This window comes from Schistocerca americana, chromosome 3, assembly GCF_021461395.2.
Source record: "Schistocerca americana isolate TAMUIC-IGC-003095 chromosome 3, iqSchAmer2.1, whole genome shotgun sequence".
NCBI classification, from domain to species: Eukaryota; Metazoa; Arthropoda; class Insecta; order Orthoptera; family Acrididae; genus Schistocerca; species Schistocerca americana.
Window position 1 is genome coordinate 687965968 of NC_060121.1, and position 25655 is coordinate 687991622.

The following is a 25655-nucleotide window of genomic DNA, read 5'->3' on the forward strand; positions in this document are numbered from 1 at the left end:
ATCAAACAGATTTTTGTCACAGGCATGAAATGGATGTGTAATTTAATGTAACAAACATAATGGTCACAATTGGAAAAAAATGGGTAATGTGACAACAAAATTTCATGAATCTGTGGAACTGTAAGTCTCATCATTCATCTCTCGTGTGTGTGTGTGTGTGTGTGTGTGTGTGTAAAAATACAATTATCTAAAAATAAATTGTGTGTCTACATTCAAACTCACAAGAATAATCACAAGAAAATCATTTAGTGCACACACATGCAGAATAACGCAAGGAATTCAAGTTACGATGTCTTTCATATCTGGATATCTTAGTAACCAAAATCCTTGGACAGGACATCACCTGGCTACAGTCAGAAACATAATAATGCTGAAACAAACATTATAAATAAAATTAAGTGCAAAGGAAATTTCTTGAAACAATTCATACAGAAATTAATGATGATTAACAGGAAAGACAAAACTGAAAAAACATTAAAACTATAACAAAAGTTATTAAAGAGACTGTTAGAAGCACAAAATTTAAAGCATTAAAGCACGCTCTTTTCCTGAAAGTGTGTCTATCAATAGAGAACATTACTTCCTGTGGGGTGTGGGTAAGGAAAAACCATAAAGAATTAACATATAAAATACTTTAGCAACCATCTCCAAAATGCTTTAGGAACCATCTCCAAAACACAGATGGTTTTCAGGTGCATAAAAGTATTTATGGTTTTGTTCCAACAAATTCTACAGCGTTTTGTGGCCACTGTAATTGAAAGTGAAAATCTTCTGGGTGATTAGGCCAACCAGGCACACCAGAAGTCTTGTGGTCAAGATCCCGGCAAAGAGGTAGAAACATCACGTACTGAAGTAATAGAAGTTTGAAGAGAAACTTGATGTGGACAAATCACCCACAAGACCAAACTTTCAATATGGAAGCTGTCAGAATAACTGCCAACTGAGGAAAGATAATTCATTATATCATACATCACAACAATTTACTCATTAAGGCTATTCATGACTTCTCAAGAAACAACATCATGTCTGATGAACAAGATGCCAGCTGAGGTAGGAACTTATTTTGTTAATAAAATAATTCACATAAAAATAATTTTAAGCTTGTACAATTGCAAAAATTTGCACTTAATGATTAAAATAAACATAAATGATATTACATCTAACTTAAGAAATTGTGTGTGTGTGTGTGTGTGTGTGTGTGTGTGTCTGATTATGATACGATAGATTGAAGTTAATGTAAAACACAATTGTGGCAAGGCAACAAGTTCAACAGCTGACTATATACAATTCTTCTAGAAAAATGTATGTAAGCTGGTTACAGAAATTAAATTAGAAACGTAAGTATAACTAAGCTACGATATTTCACTGAATTTACCTGTGTCATCCACACACTTGGCCCAAATATTGAAGAAATTAAATGAATGAGTATGATAGTAAATTGTGCTTCGGTTACATCAACTTTGCCAAATCGTAGAGTACCTGGAAAATAGCAAGTGCATGAATTAATTATTTTTCAAATTTTAAAACAAATATCAAGAAACTATGCAAGGATTGGGGGAAGTGTCAAAGTTATGATGATGTCTAAAAATTTCAAAAACAAAAAAATTCTGTTCTTTTTATAAAAAAAAAATTGATCCTAATTTTAAAAAATTAATAATACAAACAAAAAGTGAGAGAAATGATTTAAAAATGGAATTAATGTTATCACTTTGGGGAGAGACAAACTAAGAGCAACTGCATGAGAAATGAGCCCTGAGATTTTCATATATGAACCCCCCCCCACACACACAGAACAGAAAAAAATTTCTTGTGCAGCAAGTGAAACGGATGCTGCAATATCACCTTCAGTGGGTTTCTGCATGGGTGAGAACGAAGAATCAAGACTTGAAAATGCAGAAAATGTAAATTTGGACAGGCAAACAGGGCCTTTACTTATTCAATCTTTATTCAATTAGACATCAGTATGTGTGACAGTGTTACAGAATATGTCTTAATAAGAACGTAGTTACTTGTAAAAAAAAAAAAAAAAAGGGCAAACTAACAAAACATGAAAACAACAACAGCAAAATACAGTATAAGAAATTAATGCAGTCACCACTCCTAGTTCTGAGGCCAAGAATATAACTCGCTTATTATTAACTTCACTAGATGAGAAAAGAAAAGATATTACTGAATTGAGTACATTCTACTAGCTAAGAGACATTAATGCAAGAGAAGGAAATTGTAGTACTGTAGGCTAAGCACATGTAACGGAATTCTGTAACTTACACAAAATGAAAATAACTAACACTTTTTTAGTTAACGTGGCATTAATAAATTTGTTTGGGTAATCTTACGGTCTATGGAAAGTTGTCAGCAATGCAATCATTGAGAACTATTCCATTATAAGATAGGGATGAGCCCCAATATCCAAAAAAATTTCAAAACAAATGCTACACTTGTCCTATCATCATTTAAAATAGAGGGCAGATCTCCAATCAACCATTTAACTGCCTTTGAACAGTATACAAACAATTTTCAATTGAAATATGGGACCATGTTATAGTAACACTATAAGTGTAGCATTCCGGAGGCTCTTCATGACACAGGAGATAGCTACAAGGTTAACAAGGGGTCCGACGTGTGGGTCTTGATGTACATCAAGTTTTGCAAGGACATTCTACATTCAAAATAAAGAGACACATGTTTTTGTTTTTTGCAGGACACTATGGAGTTTTTCAAAAACTCAAGGTCAGAGGTGATGATGGAAAATTGTTTTTTCAATGCTCTACATCAAAAGATCACCTACAAAATAATGTGGAGTCCAAAATCAATAATGTTCAAGTTATTAACATTATTGTGTTATCCTGCTGTAGCTCAGACACCTGTCATTCTCATAACTAGCAGAACAAGTTGGTGTCCAAGCGGTTGAAGCATTAGACTATCAAACCACTGATCTCCATGTTCAATTCTTGGTCACAGCTTTGTTTTGATCTGATTTTTTCTCAGTGTGTTTGGTAATATTCTGATAACCAGAATGCTTTTCTTTGCCTTTTTTTGAAATAACATGTCAGTAGGTGTGGTTAATAATCAAATAAGTACATGTAATGCATTTACTTCGATCATGATACATAGTACAAAAATTCTGAATAAAGTTACACAATCCTACACTGGGCAATATTCCATCACTGCGACTGTGGTTCCAACAGTGTTCCTGTGTTTGCAAGAACCCAATAGAACATTTGGTCAACGGGTCTCCTCAAGTCCTCAAGGTGTTGAAGGTCTCCAGAGGGAAACATTTTCGTCACATGCTAAAACCGGGAAAGTTGACCTCCCAACTATACCAATCAGATTTGGATCACATTGTGACACCTTATGTGCAGCAAAATAAATTGTGCCTAATACTAAATTCATGGGATGGGCAAATTGATGTGACATGCAATGATAGGATGATCATGGACAATACTGTGAACTGTGAAAGTGATACCACAATAATGTATCTCTTTCTCAAACGTATGAGGTTTACTTTTTCCAACAGGTAAAGAATTTCATTGCACAACTTCAAACTAATGCAACATCACGGCAAAGCAAAGTATTACAAGTTCCAGCAGATGCTACAAAAATTCATGTGTTCATATATAATCATTGTCTGTGCCTGTCTTTCAAGATATGGTTTTATGCACTTGGTATGCATCCATATCGATATCTGATTGCTCTGCTTTTAGCAATGTGAATTAGATATGTCTTCCACAGACAATGAATCAGAAAACATGTCAATACAGTAAGATTTTGTTCAAGTTATGCGCATGGTGTGGGAAATATTTATGTTTTGCCTGTTTCTTAAACTTTCACCCCACGGATTGCAAAAATACTCATGAAGAGCTGATCAGTTAGGATTACACAATAATATACTTCAGTGTATTACTATGTATCACAATGAAAAGAACTGCAAATAAATTATAGACACTTATTTGATTATTAATCACATCTCCCAATGTTTTACTGGAAAAGGGGGCAAAGAAAAGTATTCCAATTATCAGAATATTATCAGATACACCTGGAAGGGGTGGAGGGGAGAACCACAACCACTCTGCTAGATGCAACAATGATGGGTACCAACACTGCAAAATGAAAACACAAAAATGTTTATAGTTCTGACGTTATAAAGCTTGGATCCCACATTGTATTTATGCAAACCGTTTGTTTTTTGATGATCTTTCGATGAATAGCATTGAAAATACGATTTTCAGCCACCAACTTTGAGCTCAATTTTTTTGAAAATTACTCAAGAGTCTAGCAAAAAGCTGAAACACGTCTCTCTTCATTTTGAATATGGAATGTCTTTGCAAAACTCTATCAAAATTGGTGACCCACATATCAGACTCTCCCCTTGTAAGGGCAATGAAGCTAAGCTAAAATGATCTCAATTTGTCATAGTGACCAGATTCACGTACACCGCAATCAGGAGGTCAGCTTGACTGTCCAAAGTTTTTTTTACACTTAGTTCCAACCACCAACTTTACTACAGCTGCCCTATTCACAAGAGTCCCAGCATCACAAGCCTGCTTGGATCCTGTTACAGGAAAAGAGTAAACACATAAGCAGTAGCAGGGACCACTACAACAACTTAACAAAGCTAGAAACAACAGAAAGGAATAATGAGTCAATGGAATAACAGCCAGTTACATATTCAGCAAAAGAACACTCTGCTGACAAGTGGAGAGGAGAGCCCTTAATTACATCATCATGAGGATAAAGGGAACCAACCAGGATAACTCTCAACACTCAGTCTAGACTTTCATGGTATAAAGCTGTTAGTGCCCATAAAGTATGGTAAAAATCTCGATAGGCTACTTTGTGAGGGGACAAAATGACGGGTTGCTCACCAACCCACTATGCAGATTTGTCAAAAGTCTCCTACCCTTTCAACCATATGTATTAGGTATTACAAAGCTGACTCGAAATTAAGTGACAATACTGACTGGAGCTTTGAGAGCTCTACTGACATGTGATCAGTATCAGTCTGATGGCGTTAATGCTAAGCTGGATTTCAGAGGCATTGAGATCTAGACACTGCTGTGAAATAGCTCTGTCAACGTTCACATTGTTCATGTGCCTTGCCAACCTATTTGGGCACTGGCAAGTTGCAGCAGCAGGGATACAATTTGTAGAGGTCCTACTGCCATGTGTAAGTTCCTGGGGCACCATTATTCTGGCACAAGAGAAAGAATGTTGTAATAGCGGACAGGAAACTTTGGCGATGACTTCAGACTATGAGGTACAACTAATTAATTCTATAGCGCACTTTACAATATAAAGATCGGTTAAACAGCTAGTAACATTGACCTTGGAAATACAACTACTTTTACTACCTTTTATTTAGGGTCCAAAGATACATGAATGAAGTTGGAACAGGAATTACATCATATCAAGGACAGGTGAAAAAGAAGACCAAATAGAACTAAAATCAGGTTGTGTTGCACTATGCAGGGACAGGGCAGGGACGTAATTTAAAAGAAGGCTTTGCTGCAAACAAGATATATAAAAGAAATATCACAGATATTGAAGAACGGCCTGTTTTAAAAACAAAAAAGATATGCCGTGGCAACTATTCGAGTCTATGCACCAACGTTAGTTACTGTATTAACCTGACTATAAGATGACCCTCAATAGAAGATGATGTACATTATTTTTTACGCGAATGCTTAAGAATTTTTTATTTTTCACGTGTTCTGACTAATCAACATTGAAAATCATTTTGTTGATAAAGTATCCACCTGAAAAAGTTAACACTATACCATGTATATTTTTAATCACAACCACCTGCTGATATGCAGCAGTTTTTGAGTACTTTCATAACAGATTCACTTGAGATTCTATCCCTATGAAGTAAGGATCATCAGCTTAACATGGATACTGAAGGTTTCTTTAACCCCACCCCCCAATGGAGTGAGGGCATGGTCTCCTCGACAAAGCTATTCACTGTAAGGCTGCCACAGGTGGGCTGTTAAATACTTACTCAAAACATTTATTACTTAAAGTTTGCGAGGTCATGTCGCAAAATCTGTGTTGTCCTTGCTATCAGATCTTTAACTTCCTGACTGAGGTGTTTCCTGAAAGAATACAACAATGACATTCTTCTTCTATTTTCTATTAATCAAAGAACCTTGTATTCTGTTCCAAACAATTTTCAACCAAACCAGTATCAGGTCATTTGTCATCCATCCCTTTCTGGCATCCAAGCATAAATCCCACTGGGAGTTCTTTTTCGGCATAATTTTCCTGCAAAGAAATGATTGTGTGTGTGTGTGTGTGTGTGTGTGTGTGGTGTGTGGGGGGGGGGGGGGGGGGGGGGGGTGGCGGCGGGCAGCGGTGGCTTCCTTCCATCTGCTAGTGCACTCAGCATTACCGTTAATCAATTATTCAGGCCTTTTCATTGCCAGAACTTCTTACAGGAACACTTTCAACAGTTCCCACACTGACCGTAACATCTGACGGCATATCAAAATATATAGGCATCTGATCCACATTGCCCATATATGACCTAGCAGATAATCATGCCATTTCCTTTGACTGCTTATCTGCAATACTGTTGGTGACTCAATCTCAGTTGCATGTTGGCTATGTAATGTGCTTCTAGGGGCAACAAAATGTGGTTTTCAGTACTTCATGTGATTATTCACTGAATTTAAAAATATAGACTGCTGTAGTAATCTACTACTTAACACGAGCAATCTTATGTTAATGGTTAAAACACAATAATTCAGTATTAAAGTTGTAAACAGTGCACATGTTGTGAGGCAGCAGAAACCATGGGCACAAATTACTTAGATTATATTTATCAAATATTTGAGAATTAGAACACTTAGCCACTTCAATCAAATTTCACACATAATTTCAAACTCTTTTTGAAACTTTTGTCATTGACACATCCCAAACAATAGTGTGAGGAAAAAAGTTCATCGCTTACTGTAGTTCTGCTATTCAAACAGTAAAACTTCACCATCAAGCACTACATTTTAATTTATTACTTCTTTACTACTAACTCCATTCACAACATATTTGCAGACAATATCCACATATACCACTGAATGTATCTGCAGAATTATATACACGTACAACACCTAGTTCATGAGATGTGACATCATAAATATGGGTGTTCGATTCTTTAAAATATTGGGTGTGGAGGGGTTAATGTAAGATGCTGATAAGCATGGCTTGCCACTGCACTAGCATTGTTCTGTGCCATAACATACATCCTGCCCTCTTCATAATGTTCACACACCAGCCAGTACTTGTTTGGAATTCCGCAACGCATGCACTTGGAAAATTCCTCTTTACCTCCAGTGCCTTCATTCAGATATTTCCTCAAATAGCAGGGACAGTTTCACTCCGTTTCTCTTGCATGTACTGAAAAACTTGCTCTTCCAGTTCATTAATCTTCTCTGCTATGGTCTCTTGAAAGTACAGCATCTGTAAATGGTGTTCTTTAATTTTTCTCTATCTGGTACCACATATGAACATTTACTTCCATGACACCAAATTTTCCTCCTGGTGCACAGCTGTTTGTAGCCTCTGCTTCATGAATTATCGTTAACTTAAAATTAGCATCACACTGTCTACATGAACCAATCTTGAACTCAAACTCTTAAGTCATGAGGCACGGCTGTAATTTGCATCCATTATAAATTGCTACAATTTAACAGTCCATACAATGGTGATAGTATAAGCAAATTGAATGATAACAGTATTTTGTCCTCTTGGCTCCATACAACCAAGCAGGCAGAAATTGTGACATTTCAAATTTCAATTGTTGTCCACCTCGAAAATCAGAAGTGCTGTAGAGCAGAAGTAACTTTACGCCCACTGTTGAAGCTCATGTTTCATTTGTAGTGGCACATTTCAAATGCTCTGTGAGGACATATTTTTGTTAGCATTAATTTGTCTCCTGTAGAAGCATATACCATTGTTGAGTATTTGTTTAATATAGAAGTCAATAAAATTCTGACTACAAATAGATTCAGGAAAACTGTGGTTTAAACATAGTCCGATGTTCGTAAAAAGTCGAGGTAAGCGACACACTGCTCTAGATGGAAGCACAAGCAGTATACACTCCCAAGGACGACAGCACAATAAAATTTGCTGCCTGCTCACCACTCTCCTCCCCATGTCTGTTCCAGTGATTGGCCAAGTTTCTGTCTATTCCCCACCAACTTTTACGAATTCTTCAGATTAAACCTGCATGTGACCTCAGTTACTAAATGTAAGACAACCCTTATATTAATCTGTTATGATGACTACAGCAGCAATAGTTTAATTTGTGAGTGTAAGTTGATCCTGTATGACGAATTTGGGAAAAAGCCTCAGCTCATAGTTGGGTAAATAGGGTTGTTAGTTTTAGTGTTTTAAGACACTAAATGGTAAGGTCATCGGTGTCCTTGTGTGGAATAAAGATAGAAGAGAGTGGTGAAAAATCTATTCAAAAAGACATAAAAAGCAATTTTAAAACAAACCTCTATCAATCAACAAGAAAACAACAAAGAGATCAGGCAATCTACATCTCCATCCATACTCCGCAAGCCACCTGACGGTGTGCCGCGGAGGGTACTTTGAGTACCTCTATCGGTTCTCCCTTCTATTGCAGTTTCGTATTGTTTGCGGAAAGAAAGATTGTCAGTATGCCTCTGTGTGGGCTCTAATCTCTCTGATTCTATCTTCATGGTCTCTTCACGAGATATACGTAGGAGGAAGCAATATACTTCTTGACTCCTCAGTAAAGGTATGTTCTCTAAACTTCAACAAAAGCCCGTACCGAGCTACTGAGCGTCTCTCTTGCAGAGTCTTCCACTGGAGTTTACCTATCATCTCCGAAACACTTTCGCGATTACTAAATGATCCTGTAACGAAACGCGCTGCTCTCTGTTGGATCTTCTCTCTCTTCTATCAACCTTATCTGGTACGGATCCCACACCAGTGAGCAGTATTCAAGCAGTGGGCGAACAAGTGTATTGTAACCTACTTCCTTTGTTTTCAGATTGCATTTCCTTAGGATTCATCCAACGAATCTCAGTCTGGCATCTGCTTTACCGACTATCAACTTTATATGATCATTCCATTTTAAATCACTCCTAATGCCTACTCCCACATAATTTATGGAACTAACTGCTTCCAGTTGCTGACCTGCTATATTGTAGCTAAAAACAAAGATGATGTGACTTACCATACGAAAGTGCTGGCAGGTCGATAGAAACACAAACAAACATACAAAATTCTAGCTTTCGCAACTAATGGTTGCTTCGTCAGGAAAGAGGGAAGGAGAGGGAAAGACGAAAGGATGTGGGTTTTAAGGGAGAGGGTAAGGAGTCATTCCAATCCCGGGTGCGGAAAGACTTACCTCAGGTGGAAAAAAGGACAGGTATACACTCGCATACACACCCATATCCAACCGCACATACACAGACACAAGCAGACATTTGTAAAGGCAAAGAGTTTCGGCAGAGATGTCAGTCGAGGCAGAAGTACAGTGGCAAAGATGTTGTTGAAAGACAGGTGAGGTATGAGCGGCGGCAACTTGAAATTACGGAGGTTGAGGCCTGGCGGATAACGAGAAGAGAGGATATACTGAAGGGCAAGTTCCCATCTCCGGAGTTCTGACAGGTTGGTATTAGTGGGAAGTATCCAGATAACCTGGACGGTGTAACACTGTGCCAAGATGTGCTGGCCGTGCATCAAGGCATGTTTAGCCACAGGGTGATCCTCATTACCAACAAACACTGTCTGCCTGTGTCCATTCATGCAAATGGACAGTTTGTTGCTAGTCATTCCCACAAAGAAAGCTTCACAGTGTAGGCAGGTCAGTAGGCAAATCACGTGGGTGCTTTCACACGTGGCTCTGCCTTTGATCGTGTACACCTTCCGGGTTACAGGACTGGAGTAGGTGGTGGTGGGAGGGTGCATGGGACAGGTTGTACACCGGGGGCGGTTACAAGGGTAGGAGCCAGAGGGTAGGGAAGGTGGTTTGGGGATTCCATAGGGATGAACTAAGAGGCTACGAAGGTTAGGTGGATGGCGGAGAGACACTCTTGGTGGAGTGGGGAGGATTTCATGAAGGATGGATCTCATTTCAGGGCGAGATTTGAGGAAGTCGTATCCCTGCTGGAGAGCCACATTCAGAGTCTGATCCAGTCCCGGAAAGTATCCTGTCACAAGTGGGGCACTTTTGTGGTTCTTTTGTGGGAGGTTCTGGGCTTGAGGGGATGAGGAAGTGGCTTTGGTTATTTGCTTCTGTACCAAGGTCGGGAGGGTAGTTGCGGGATGGGAAAGCTGTTTTCAGATTGTTGGTGTAATGGTTCAGGGATTCGGGACTGGAGCAGATTCGTTTGCCACAAAGACCTAGGCTGTAGGGAAGGGACCGTTTGATGTGGAATGGCTGGCAGCTGTCATAATGGAGGTACTGTTGCTTGTTGGTGGGTTTGATGTGGACGGACGTGTGAAGCTGGCCATTGGACAGATGGAGGTCAACGTCAAGGAAAGTGGCATGGGATTTGGAGTAGGACCAGGTGAATCTGATGGAACGAAAGGAGTTGAGGTTGGAGAGGAAATTCTGGAGTTCTTCTTCACTGTGAGTCCAGATCATGAAGATGTCATCAATAAATCTGTACCAAACTTTGGGATGGCAGGCCTGGGTAACCAAGAAGGCTTCCTCTAAGCAACCCATGAATAGGTTGGCATACGAGGGGGCCATCCTGGTACCCATGGCTGTTCCCTTTAATTGTTGGTACGTCTGGCCTTCAAAAGTGAAGAAGTTGTGGGTCAGGATGAAGCTGGCTAAGGTAATGGGGAAAGAGGTTTTAGGTAGGGTGGCAGGTGATCGGCATGAAAGGAAGTGCTCCATCACAGCGAGGCCCTGGACGTGCGGAATATTTGTGTATAAGGAACTGCCATCAATGGTTACAAGGATGGTTTCCGGGGGTAACAGATTGGGTAAGGATTCCAGGCATTCGAGAAAGTGGTTGGTGTCTTTGATGAAGGATGGGAGACTGCATGTAATGGGTTGAAGGTGTTGATCTACGTAGGCAGAGATACGTTCTGTGGGGGTTGGTAACCAGCTACAATGGGGCGGCCGGGATGATTGGGTTTGTGAATTTTAGGAAGAAGGTAGAAGGTAGGGGTGCGGGATGTCGATGGGGTCAGGAGGTTGATGGAGTCAGGTGAAAGGTTTTGTAGGGGGCCTAAGGTTCTGAGGATTCCTTGAAGCTCTGTCTGGACATCAGGAAAGGGGATTACCTTGGCAAACTTTGTATGTGGTGTTGTCTGAAAGCTGACGCAGTTCCTCAGCCACATACTCCCGACGATCAAGTACCACGGTCGTGGAACCCTTGTCCGCCGGAAGAATGACGATGAATTGGTCAGCCTTCAGATCACGGATAGCCTGGGCTTCAGCAGTGGTGATATTGGGAGTAGGATTAAGGTTTTTTAAGAAGGATTGAGAGGCAAGGATGGAAGTCAGAAATTCCTGGAAGGTTTGGAGAGGGTGATTTTGAGGAAGAGGAGGTGGGTCCCGCTGTGGTGGAGGACGGAACTGTTCCAGGCAGGGTTCAATTTGGATAGTGTCTTGGGGATTTGGATCATTAGGAGTAGGATTCATTACACCAACAATCTGAAAACAGCTTTCCCATCCCGCAACTACCCTCCCGACTTGGTACAGAATCAAATAACCAGAGCCACTTCCTCATCCCCTCAAGCACAGAACCTCCCACAGAAGAACCACAAAAGTACCCCATGTGTGACAGGATACTTTCCGGGACTGGATCACACTCTGAATGTGGCTCCCCAGCAGGGATACGACTTCCTCAACTCCTGCCCTGAAATGATATCCATTCTTCATCAAATCCTCCCCACTCCACCAAGAGTGTCTTTCCGCCGCCCACCTAACCTTCGTAACCTCTTAGTTCATCCCTATGAAATCCCCAAACCACCTTCCCTACCCTCTGGCTCCTACCCTTGTAACCGCCCCCCCGGTGTAAAACCTGTCCCATGCACCCTCCCACCACCACCTACTCCAGTCCTGTAACCCGGAAGGTGTACACGATCAAAGGCAGAGCCACGTGTGAAAGCACCCACATGATTTGCCAACTGACCTGCCTACACTGTGAAGCTTTCTATGTGGGAATGACCAGCAACAAACTGTCCATTCGCATGAATGGACACAGGCAGACAGTGTTTGTTGGTAATGAGGATCACCCGGTGGCTAAACATGGCTTGGTGCACGGCCAGCACATCTTGGCACAGTGTTACACCGTCCAGGTTATCTGGATACTTCCCACTAATACCAACCTGTCAGAACTCCGGAGATGGGAACTTGCCCTTCAGTATATCCTCTCTTCTCGTTATCCGCCAGGCCTCAACCTCCGTAATTTCAAGTTGCCGCCGCTCATACCTCACCTGTCTTTCAACAACATCTTTGCCACTGTACTTCTGCCTCGACTGACATCTCTGCCAAAACTATTTGCCTTTACAAATGTCTGCTTGTGTCTGTGTATGTGCGGTTGGATATGGGTGTGTATGCGAGTGTATACCTGTCTTTTTTTCGCCCTCAGGTAAATCTTTCCGCTCCCGGGATTGGAATGACTCCTTACCCTCTCCCTTAAAACCCACATCCTTTCATCTTCCCCTCTCCTTCCCTCTTTCCTGACGAAGCAACCGTGGGTTGCGAAAGCTTGAATTTTGTGTGTATGTCTGTGTTTGTTTGTCAATCGACCTGCCAGCACTTTCGTTTCGTAAGTCACATCATCTTTGTTTTTAAATATATTTTTCCCACGTGGAATGTTTCCCTCTATTATATCCATATCATTAATTTGAACCCAACAATTACGTTTGTTATTGTCACTGTTGCATTTCGAAATCTTTTCTGTCGTCTTATTTTCTCTCTCTGTTTTTGCCACTAGTTTCACTTTGCATTCACCTTCTCCTTTTTACTCTAATCTACTATACAATTTTATCCCACCTATTTATACTCAATAATACGTAACCCACTTCCAAACCATAACCAAAAAATTTTTATTTTTTTTCCGCTTTCAACACTACCGCTGCTATAAAATCCACCGTTTCTAGTTCACAAACAGTTCCTTTCATCTATTAAACAACCATTTCGGCTAGTTCTAATAACTTTCGCTTTATTTCCATTTCCGTTTTTCCCACATCACTGATCATTTTTAGCCACTTCCCACAGGTTTTAACGTCATTATTTCTTCGTCAGACAATTGTTAGCCTCATTTTCATAATCTGCCACCACAAAACCACTATTTTTAATACATTTACACGCAGTTTTTTCGAAATTTTCCCGAATTTCTCCATCCTTTAACGTGTTTTGGCGGCAACACAACCACCTAACCTTTGTGCACATCGTTGTATACCAACCTAATTTCACCACAGGATCAACATAGCCCAGTTTTAACCAACACTTTTTCGCCTTTTTTCACATCAGATCTCCAGTTGCTTTCTAGTTCACCTTTATCTCTCCCCATATATTTTTATTTTCATTTTCATTTCAGCCTCATGTTACACTTTCCACCTTCTAATACCATGTCACCCTCACAACACCCCCACAACGACCCCATTACGTTTTATTTACATTCCCTCCGCAAACATGCCTTCGCCCTAACCAGGTTACGCTCCCATATTTTATTTTCTCAGGCTTGTCTGACATTTGGCATTACCCCCAAAGGCCTCACACTTAAAGATCCCATCTCTGGCTGCAACCCTTCTTTCCATCAGCCCCTATACCAATTCCAAACTGAACAATCCATTGCCCTCACCCACCTAATCCTTCACCTACACATCAACTCAGCCAAAGAACACACCCGTCAACTCCTATCCTTAATAAAAATCCTAAGTCCTTCCTCTCCCACATCCACACCGGCTGTTCAGAGCATCCTCCTACAGGCCAACCGCAAATTAGAACAGCATGCCACCCTTCACCTCAAAAAACTATCCAATCTCCTGGTTTCCCACCTCCGGAAAGGCAACTCACTCACCCTTCACAACCTTTCCAACAAACCTCAACCTCCTCTCATTGCACACAAACCCAGTCTCTCCCATCTACTCAATCTCCCACTTCCAGCTCCACTCCCTCCAAAACCACAAAATTCCAATCAACACAATCTGGAACCACAACACCCTAATTTAGTAGTTAACCTTTCCTCCAAACCTCTCTCCCAATCCGAAACCTCTGTTCTATCAAAAGGCCTCACCTTCAGCCCCACTCCCTGATTCAACCAAACAGCCCTGGTCAAAGATTTACTTTCCTACACTCGTACTCTCTGCTGGAAATATCACTTTGCCACGAAGAAAAATGATCCTAATCCTACTCCTAATGATCCAAATCCCCAAGACACTATCCAAATTGAACCCTGCCTGGAACAGTTCCGTCCTCCGCCACAGCGGGACCCACCTCCTCTTCCTCAAAATCACCCTCTCCAAACCTTCCAGGAATTTCTGACTTCCAGCCTTGCCTCTCAATCCTTCGTAAAAAAAACCTTAATCCTACTCCCAACATCACCACTGCTGAAGCCCAGGCTATCCGTGATCTGAAGGCTGACCGATCCATCGTCATTCTTCAGGCAGACAGGGTTCCACGACCGTGGTACTTGATCGTCGGGAGTATGTGGCTGAGGAACTGCGTCAGCTTTCAGACAACACCACATACAAAGTTTGCCAAGGTAATCCCATTCCTGATGTCCAGACAGAGCTTCAAGGAATCCTCAGAACCTTAGGCCCCCTACAAAACCTTTCACCTGACTCCATCAACCTCCTGACCCCATCGACACCCCGCACCCCTGCCTTCTACCTTCTTCCTAAAATTCACAAACCCAATCATCCCGGCCGCCCCATTGTAGCTGGTTACCAACCCCCACAGAACGTATCTCTGCCTACGTAGATCAACACCTTCAACCCATTACACGCAGTCTCCCATCCTTCATCAAAGACACCAACCACTTTCTCGAATGCCTGGAATCCTTACCCAATCTGTTACCCCCGGAAACCATCCTTGTAACCATTGATGGCAGTTCCTTATACACAAATATTCCGCACGTCCAGGGCCTCGCTGCGATGGAGCACTTCCTTTCACGCCGATCACCTGCCACCCCACCTAAAACCTCTTTCCCCATTACCTTAGCCAGCTTCATCCTGACCCACAACTTCTTCACTTTTGAAGGCCAGACATACCAACAATTAAAGGGAACAGCCATGGGTACCAGGATGGCCCCCTCGTACGCCAACCTATTCATGGGTTGCTTAGAGGAAGCCTTCTTGGTTACCCAGGCCTGCCATCCCAAAGTTTGGTACAGATTTACTGATGACATCTTCATGATCTGGACTCACAGTGAAGAAGAACTCCAGAATTTCCTCTCCAACCTCAACTCCTTTCGTTCCATCAGATTCACCTGGTCCTACTCCAAATCCCATGCCACTTTCCTTGACGTTGACCTCCATCTGTCCAATGGCCAGCTTCACACGTCCGTCCACATCAAACCCACCAACAAGCAACAGTACCTCCATTATGACAGCTGCCAGCCATTCCACATCAAACGGTCCCTTCCCTACAGCCTAGGTCATTGTGGCAAACGAATCTGCTCCAGTCCCGAATCCCTGAACCATTACACCAACAATCTGAAAACAGCTTTCGCATCCCGCAACTACCCTCCTGACCTGGTACAGAATCAAATAACCAGAGCCACTTCCTCATCCCCTCAAGCCCAGAACCTCCCACAGAAGAACCACAAAAGTGCCCCACTTGTGACAGGATACTTTCCGGGAATGGATCAGACTCTGAATGTGGCTCTCCAGCAGGGATACGACTTCCTCAAATCCTGCCCTGAAATGAGATCCATCCTTCATGAAATCCTCCCCACTCCACCAAGAGTGTCTTTCCGCCATCCACCTAACCTTCGTAACCTCTTAGTTCATCCCTATGGAATCCCCAAACCACCTTCCCTACATCTACATCTACATTGATACTCCGCAAGCCACCCAACGGTGTGTGGCGGAGGGTACTTTACGTGCCACTGTCATTACCTCCCTTTCCTGTTCCAGTCGCGTATGGTTTGCGGGAAGAACGACTGTCTGAAAGCCTCCGTGCGCGCTCTAATCTCTCTAATTTTACATTCGTGATCTCCTCGGGAAGTATAAGTAGGGGGAAGCAATATATTCGATACCTCATCCAGAAACGCACCCTCTCGAAACCTGGCGAGCAAGCTACACCGCGATGCAGAGCGCCTCTCTTGCAGAGTCTGCCACTTGAGTTTATTAAACATCTCCGTAACGCTATCACGGTTACCAAATAACCCAGTGACGAAACGCGCCGCTCTTCTTTGGATCTTCTCTATCTCCTCCGTCAACCCGACCTGGTACGGATCCCACACTGATGAGCAATACTCAAGTATAGGTCGAACGAGTGTTTTGTAAGCCACCTCCTTTGTTGATGGACTACATTTTCTAAGCACTCTCCCAATGAATCTCAACCTGGTACCCGCCTTACCAACAATTAGTTTTATATGATCATTCCACTTCAAATCGTTCCGTACGCATACTCCCAGATATTTTACAGAAGTAACTGCTACCAGTGTTTGTTCCGCTATCATATAATCATACAATAAAGGATCCTTCTTTCTATGTATTCGCAATACATTACATTTGTCTATGTTAAGGGTCAGTTGCCACTCCCTGCACCAAGTGCCTATCCGCTGCAGATCTTCCTGTATTTCGCTACAATCTTCTAATGCAGCAACTTCTCTGTATACTACAGCATCATCCGCAAAAAGCCGCATGGAACTTCCGACACTATCTACTAAGTCATTTATATATATTGTGAAAAGCAATGGTCCCATAACACTCCCCTGTGGCACGCCAGAGGTTACTTTAACGTCTGTAGATGTCTCTCCATTGATAACAACATGCTGTGTTCTGTTTGCTAAAAACTCTTCAATCCAGCCACACAGCTGGTCTGATATTCCGTAGGCTCTTACTTTGTTTATCAGGCGACAGTGCGGAACTGTATCGAACGCCTTCCGGAAGTCAAAAAAAATAGCATCTACCTGGGAGCCTGTATCTAATATTTTCTGGGTCTCATGAACAAATAAGGCGAGTTGGATCTCACACGATCGCTGTTTCCGGAATCCATGTTGATTCCTACATAGTAGATTCTGGGTTTCCAGAAATGACATGATACGCGAACAAAAAACATGTTCTAAAATTCTACAAGAGATCGACGTAAGAGATATAGGTCTATAGTTTTGCGCATCTGCTCGACGACCCTTCTTGAAGACTGGGACTATCTGTGCTCTTTTCCAATCATTTGGAACCCTCCGTTCCTCTAGAGACTTGCGGTACACGGCTGTTAGAAGGGGGGCAAGTTCTTTCGCGTACTCTGTGTAGAATCAAATTGGTATCCCGTCAGGTCCAGTGGACTTTCCTCTATTGAGTGATTCCAGTTGCTTTTCTATTCCTTGGACACTTATTTCGATGTCAGCCATTTTTTCGTTTGTGCGAGGATTTAGAGAAGGAACTGCAGTGCGGTCTTCCTCTGTGAAACAGCTTTGGAAAAAGGTGTTTAGTATTTCAGCTTTACGCGAGTCATCCTCTGTTTCAATGCCATCATCATCCCGTAGTGTCTGGATATGCTGTTTCGAGCCACTTACTGATTTAACGTAAGACCAGAACTTCCTAGGATTTTCTGTCAAGTCGGTACATAGAATTTTACTTTCGAATTCAATGAACGCTTCACGCATAGCCCTCCTTACGCTAACTTTGACATCGTTTAGCTTCTGTTTGTCTGAGAGGTTTTGGCTGCGTTTAAACTTGGAGTGGAGCTCTCTTTGCTTTCGCAGTAGTTTCCTAACTTTGTTGTTGTACCACGGTGGGTTTTTCCCGTCCCTCACAGTTTTACTCGGCACGTACCAGTCTAAAACGCATTTTACGATTGCCTTGAACTTTTTCCATAAACACTCAACATTGTCAGTGTCGGAACAGAAATTTTCGTTTTGATCTGTTAGGTAGTCTGAAATCTGCCTTCTATTACTCTTGCTAAACAGATAAACCTTCCTCCCTTTTTTTATATTCCTATTAACTTCCATATTCAGGGATGCTGCAACGGCCTTATGATCACTGATTCCCTGCTCTGTACATACAGATTCGAAAAGTTCGGGTCTGTTTGTTATCAGTAGGTCCAATATGTTATCTCCACGAGTCGGTTCTCTGTTTAATTGCTCGAGGTAATTTTCGGATAGTGCACTCAGTATAATGTCACTCGATGCTCTGTCCCTACCACCCGTCCTAAACATCTGAGTGTCCCAGTCTATATCTGGTAAATTGAAATCTCCACCTAAGACTATAACATGCTGAGAAAATTTATGTGAAATGTATTCCAAATTTTCTCTCAGTTGTTCTGCCACTAATGCTGCTGAGTCGGGAGGTCGGTAAAAGGAGCCAATTATTAACCTAGTTCGGTTGTTTAGTGTAACCTCCACCCATAATAATTCACAGGAACTATCCACTTCTACTTCACTACAGGATAAACTACTACTAACAGCGATGAACACTCCACCACCGGTTGCATGCAATCTATCCTTTCTAAACACCGTCTGTACCTTTGTAAAAATTTCGGCAGAATTTATCTCTGGCTTAAGCCAGCTTTCTGTACCTATAACGATTTCAGCTTCGGTGCTTTCTATCAGCGCTTGAAGTTCCGGTACTTTACCAACGCAGCTTCGACAGTTGACAATTAGAATACCGATTGCTGCTTGTTCCCCGCATGTCCTGACTTTGCCCCGCACCCGTTGAGGCTGTTGCCCTTTCTGTACTTGCCCAAGGCCATCTAACCTAAAAAACCGCCCAGCCCACGCCACACAACCCCTGCTACCCGTGTAGCCGCTTGTTGCGTGTAGTGGACTCCTGACCTATCCAGCGGAACCCGAAACCCCACCACCCTATGGCGCAAGTCGAGGAATCTGCAGCCCACACGGTCGCAGAACCGTCTCAGCCTCTGATTCAGACCCTCCACTCGGCTCTGTACCAAAGGTCCGCAGTCAGTCCTGTCGACGATGCTGCAGATGGTGAGCTCTGCTTTCATCCCGCTAGCGAGACTGGCAGTCTTCACCAAATCAGATAGCCGCCGGAAACCAGAGAGGATTTCCTCCGATCCATAGCGACACACATCATTGGTGCCGACATGAGCGACCACCTGCAGATGGGTGCACCCTGTACCCTTCATGGCATCCGGAAGGACCCTTTCCACATCTGGAATGACTCCCCCCGGTATGCACACGGAGTGCACATTGGTTTTCTTCCCCTCTCTTGCTGCCATTTCCCTAAGGGGCCCCATTACGCGCCTGACGTTGGAGCTCCCAACTACCAGTAAGCCCACCCTCTGCGACTGCCCGGATCTTGCAGACTGAGGGGCAACCTCTGGAACAGGACAAGCAGCCATGTCAGGCCGAAGATCAGTATCAGCCTGAGACAGAGCCTGAAACCGGTTCGTCAGACAAACTGGAGAGGCTTTCCGTTCAGCCCTCCGGAATGTCTTTCGCCCCCTGCCACACCTTGAAACGACCTCCCACTCTACCACAGGTGAGGGATCAGCCTCAATGCGGGCAGTATCCCGGGCAACCACAGTCGTAGTCCGATCAGGGGATGCGTGGGACGAGCTGGCCGTCCCCGACAAACCCCCATCCCGACCCCCACAGTGATGCCCATTGGCAACAGCCTCAAGCTGTGTGACCGAAGCCAACACTGCCTGAAGCTGGGAGCGAAGGGATACCAACTCAGCCTGCATCCGAACACAGCAGTTGCAGTCCCTATCCATGCTAAAAACTGTTTTGCTAAGAACGTCTGAACTAATCTACAGAGAGCGCAAACAAATCGACAAAATTTAAACGGTTATTAAAATACAAGATTGCCTAGTAAATGCAGTAATGCTGCTACTTGCGCACTGCTGACACTGCTCGGCGGCGGAAGGAGACTAAGCGAAATTACACTATTCAGATACTAAAACACGATGCTACACTCTCAAATACTATAATACGCCCGAAATTTATGAATTAAACAATGCAAGAACCAAAAACACGCAAAGAAATTAAGAATTAAACTATGTAACAAATGAGTGAACTAGGAGTAAACGACTTGCTGCTCAGCTGCTTATCCAACGGCGGCAGGGAGCACACTGACTGCGACCAACCGACACTGGGCGTTCAAAACAAAACAGTAGACAAACGACTACGCGAATTTACACTATTCAGGTACTAAAACGCGATGCTACAACTCTCAAATACTATAATACGCTCGAAATTTATGAATTAAACAATGCAAGTACCAAAAACACGCAAAGAAATTAAGAATTAAACTATGTAACAAATGAGTGAGCTAGGAGTATACGACTTGCTGCTGCAGCTGCTTATCCAACGGCGGCAGGGAGCACACCTCTGGCTCCTACCCTTGTAACCGCCCCCGATGTACAACCTGTCCCATGCACCCTCCCACCACCGCCTACTCCAGTCCTGTAACCCGGAAGGTGTACATGATCAAAGGCAGAGCCACGTGTGAAAGCATCCACGTGATTTGCCAACTGACCTGCCTACACTGTGAAGCTTTCTATGTGGGAATGACCAGCAACAAACTGTCCATTCGCATGAATGGACAGAGGCAGACAGTGTTTGTTGGTAATGAGTATCACCCTGTGGCTAAACATGCCTTGATGCACGGCCAGCACATCTTGGCACAGTGTTACACCGTCCAGGTTATCTGGATACTTCCCACTAATACCAACCTGTCAGAACTCCGGAGATGGGAACTTGCCCTTCAGTATATCCTCTCTTCTCGTTATCCGCCAGGCCTCAACCTCCGTAATTTCAAGTTGCCGCCGCTCATACCTCACCTGTCTTTCAACAACATCTTTGCCACTGTACTTCTGCCTCGACTGACATCTCTGCCAAAACTATTTGCCTTTACAAATGTCTGCTTGTGTCTGTGTATGTGCGGTTGGATATGGGTGTGTATGCGAGTGTATACCTGTCTTTTTTTCGCCCTCAGGTAAATCTTTCCGCTCCCGGGATTGGAATGACTCCTTACCCTCTCCCTTAAAACCCACATCCTTTCATCTTCCCCTCTCCTTCCCTCTTTCCTGACGAAGCAACCGTGGGTTGCGAAAGCTTGAATTTTGTGTGTATGTCTGTGTTTGTTTGTCAATCGACCTGCCAGCACTTTCGTTTCGTAAGTCACATCATCTTTGTTTTTAAATATATTTTTCCCACGTGGAATGTTTCCCTCTATTATATCCATATCATTAATTTGAACCCAACAATTACGTTTGTTATTGTCACTGTTGCATTTCGAAATCTTTTCTGTCGTCTTATTTTCTCTCTCTGTTTTTGCCACTAGTTTCACTTTGCATTCACCTTCTCCTTTTTACTCTAATCTACTATACAATTTTATCCCACCTATTTATACTCAATAATACGTAACCCACTTCCAAACCATAACCAAAAAAATTTTACTTTTTTTCCGCTTTCAACACTACCGCTGCTATAAAATCCACCGTTTCTAGTTCACAAACAGTTCCTTTCATCTATTAAACAACCATTTCGGCTAGTTCTAATAACTTTCGCTTTATTTCCATTTCCGTTTTTCCCACATCACTGATCATTTTTAGCCGCTTCCCACAGGTTTTAACGTCAATATTTCTTCGTCAGACAATTGTTAGCCTCATTTTCATAATCTGCCACCACAAAACCCCTATTTTTAATACATTTACACGCAGTTTTTTCGAAATTTTCCCGAATTTCTCCATCCTTTAACGTGTTTTGGCGGCAACACAACCACCTACCCTTTGTGCACATCGTTGTATACCAACCCAATTTCACCACAGGATCAACATAGCCCAGCTTTAACCAACACTTTTTCGCCTTTTTTCACATCAGATCTCCAGTTGCTTTCTAGTTCACCTTTATCTCTCCCCATATATTTTTATTTTCATTTTCATTTCAGCCTCATGTTACACTTTCCACCTTCTAATACCATGTCACCCTCACAACACCCCCACAACGACCCCATTAAGTTTTATTTACATTCCCTCCGCAAACATGCCTTCGCCCTAACCAGGTTACGCTCCCATATTTTATTTTCCCAGGCTTGTCTGACATTTGGCATTACCCCCAAAGGCCTCACACTTAAAGATCCCATCTCTGGCTGCAACCCTTCTTTCCATCAGCCCCTATACCAATTCCAAACTGAACAATCCATTGCCCTCACCCACCTAATCCTTCACCTACACATCAACTCAGCCAAAGAACACACCCGTCAACTCCTATCCTTAATAAAAATCCTAAGTCCTTCCTCTCCCACATCCACACCGGCTGTTCAGAGCATCCTCCTACAGGCCAACCGCAAATTAGAACAGCATGCCACCCTTCACCTCAAAAAACTATCCAATCTCCTGGTTTCCCACCTCCGGAAAGGCAACTCACTCACCCTTCACAACCTTTCCAACAAACCTCAACCTCCTCTCATTGCACACAAACCCAGTCTCTCCCATCTACTCAATCTCCCACTTCCAACTCCACTCCCTCCAAAACCACAAAATTCCAATCAACACAATCTGGAACCACAACACCCTAATTTAGTAGTTAACCTTTCCTCCAAACCTCTCTCCCAATCCGAAACCTCTGTTCTATCAAAAGGCCTCACCTTCAGCCCCACTCCCTGATTCAACCAAACAGCCCTGGTCAAAGATTTACTGTCCTACACTCGTACTCTCTGCTGGAAATATCACTTTGCCACGAAGAAAAATGATCCTAATCCTACTCCTAATGATCCAAATCCCCAAGACACTATCCAAATTGAACCCTGCCTGGAACAGTTCCGTCCTCCGCCACAGCGGGACCCACCTCCTCTTCCTCAAAATCACCCTCTCCAAACCTTCCAGGAATTTCTGACTTCCAGCCTTGCCTCTCAATCCTTCGTAAAAAAAACCTTAATCCTACTCCCAACATCACCACTGCTGAAGCCCAGGCTATCCGTGATCTGAAGGCTGACCGATCCATCGTCATTCTTCCGGCAGACAGGGTTCCACGACCGTGGTACTTGATCGTCGGGAGTATGTGGCTGAGGAACTGCGTCAGCTTTCAGACAACACCACATACAAAGTTTGCCAAGGTAATCCCATTCCTGATGTCCAGACAGAGCTTCAAGGAATCCTCAGAACCTTAGGCCCCCTACAAAACCTTTCACCTGACTCCATCAACCTCCTGACCCCATCGACACCCCGCACCCCTGCCTTCTACCTTCTTCCTAAAATTCACAAACCCAATCATCCCGGCCGCCCCACTGTAGCTGGTTACCAACCCCCACAGAACGTATCTCTGCCTACGTAGATCAACACCTTCAACCCATTACACGCAGTCTCCCATCCTTCATCAAAGACACCAACCACTTTCTCGAATGCCTGGAATCCTTACCCAATCTGTTACCCCCGGAAACCATCCTTGTAACCATTGATGGCAGTTCCTTATACACAAATATTCCGCACGTCCAGGGCCTCGCTGCGATGGAGCACTTCCTTTCACGCCGATCACCTGCCACCCTACCTAAAACCTCTTTCCCCATTACCTTAGCCAGCTTCATCCTGACCCACAACTTCTTCACTTTTGAAGGCCAGACATACCAACAATTAAAGGGAACAGCCATGGGTACCAGGATGGCCCCCTCGTACGCCAACCTATTCATGGGTTGCTTAGAGGAAGCCTTCTTGGTTACCCAGGCCTACCAACCCAAAGTTTGGTACAGATTTATTAATGACATCTTCATGATCTGGACTCACAGTGAAGAAGAACTCCAGAATTTCCTCTCCAACCTCAACTCCTTTCGTTCCATCAGATTCACCTGGTCCTACTCCAAATCCCATGCCACTTTCCTTGACGTTGACCTCCATCTGTCCAATGGCCAGCTTCACACGTCCGTCCACATCAAACCCATCAACAAGCAACAGTACCTCCATTATGACAGCTGCCAGCCATTCCACATCAAACGGTCCCTTCCCTACAGCCTAGGTCATTGTGGCAAACGAATCTGCTCCAGTCCCGAATCCCTGAACCATTACACCAAAAATCTGAAAACAGCTTTCGCATCCCGCAACTACCCTCCTGACCTGGTACAGAATCAAATAACCAGAGCCACTTCCTCATCCCCTCAAGCCCAGAACCTCCCACAGAAGAACCACAAAAGTGCCCCACTTGTGACAGGATACTTTCCGGGACTGGATCAGACTCTGAATGTGGCTCTCCAGCAGGGATACGACTTCCTCAAATCCTGCCCTGAAATGAGATCCATCCTTCATGAAATCCTCCCCACTCCACCAAGAGTGTCTCTCCGCCATCCACCTAACCTTCGTAACCTCTTAGTTCATCCCTATGGAATCCCCAAACCACCTTCCCTACCCTCTGGCTCCTACCCTTGTAACCGCCCCCGATGTACAACCTGTCCCATGCACCCTCCCACCACCACCTACTCCAGTCCTGTAACCCGGAAGGTGTACACGATCAAAGGCAGAGCCACATGTGAAAGCATCCACGTGATTTGCCAACTGACCTGCCTACACTGTGAAGCTTTCTATGTGGGAATGACCAGCAACAAACTGTCCATTCGCATGAATGGACACAGGCAGACAGTGTTTGTTGGTAATGAGGATCACCCTGTGGCTAAACATGCCTTGATGCACGGCCAGCACATCTTGGCACAGTGTTACACCGTCCAGGTTATCTGGATACTTCCCACTAATACCAACCTGTCAGAACTCTGGAGATGGGAACTTGCCCTTCAGTATATCCTCTCTTCTCGTTATCCGCCAGGCCTCAACCTCTGTAATTTCAAGTTGCCGCCGCTCATACCTCACCTGTCTCTCAACAACATCTTTGCCACTGTACTTCTGCCTCGGCTGACATCTCTGCCGAAACTCTTTGCCTTTACAAATGTCTGCTTGTGTCCGTGTATGTGCAGTTGGGTATGGGTGTGTGTGCGAGTGTATACATGTCCTTTTTTCCCCCTAAGGTAAGTCTTCCCGTTTCCGGGATTGGGATGACTCCTTACCCTCTCCCTTAAAACCCGCATCCTTTCGTCTTTCCCTCTCCTTCCCTCTTTCCTGATGAGGCAACAGTTTGTTGCGAAAGCTTGAATTTTGTGTGTATGTTTGTGTGTCTGTCGACCTGCCAGCACTTATATATATATATATATAATGTGACTTACCAAATGAAAGTGCTGGCAGGTCGACAGACACACAAACATACACACAAAATTCAAGCTTTCGCAACAAACTGTTGCCTCATCAGGAAAGAGGGAAGGAGAGGGAAAGACGAAAGGGTGCGGGTTTTTATATATATATATATATATATATATATATATATATATATATATATATATATATATGTGAATAGCAACAGTCCTACGACACTCCCCTGTGGCACACCTGAAATCACTCTTACTTCTTACTTCGAAAGACTTCTCTCTATTGAGAATGACATGCTGCATTCTGTTATCTACAAACTCTTCAATCGAATCCCACAATTGGTCTGATAGTCCATATGCTCTTACTCTGTTCATTAAACGACTGTGAGGAACTGTATCAAACACCT

At 43.3% G+C, this 25655-nt stretch overlaps 1 protein-coding gene across 3 annotated transcripts in view; it reads right to left on the reverse strand.

The window, feature by feature from the left end:
- LOC124606676 (cholinephosphotransferase 1) overlaps nt 1–25655 on the reverse strand; it is a 179663-nt gene that overhangs the window by 128629 nt on the left and 25379 nt on the right. For all 3 annotated transcript variants that reach the window (XM_047138692.1, XM_047138691.1, XM_047138690.1), the window contains exon 4: nt 1376–1479. In XM_047138692.1, the coding sequence (XP_046994648.1) occupies nt 1376–1479 (104 nt within the window). The remainder of the gene's footprint in view (nt 1–1375; nt 1480–25655) is intronic.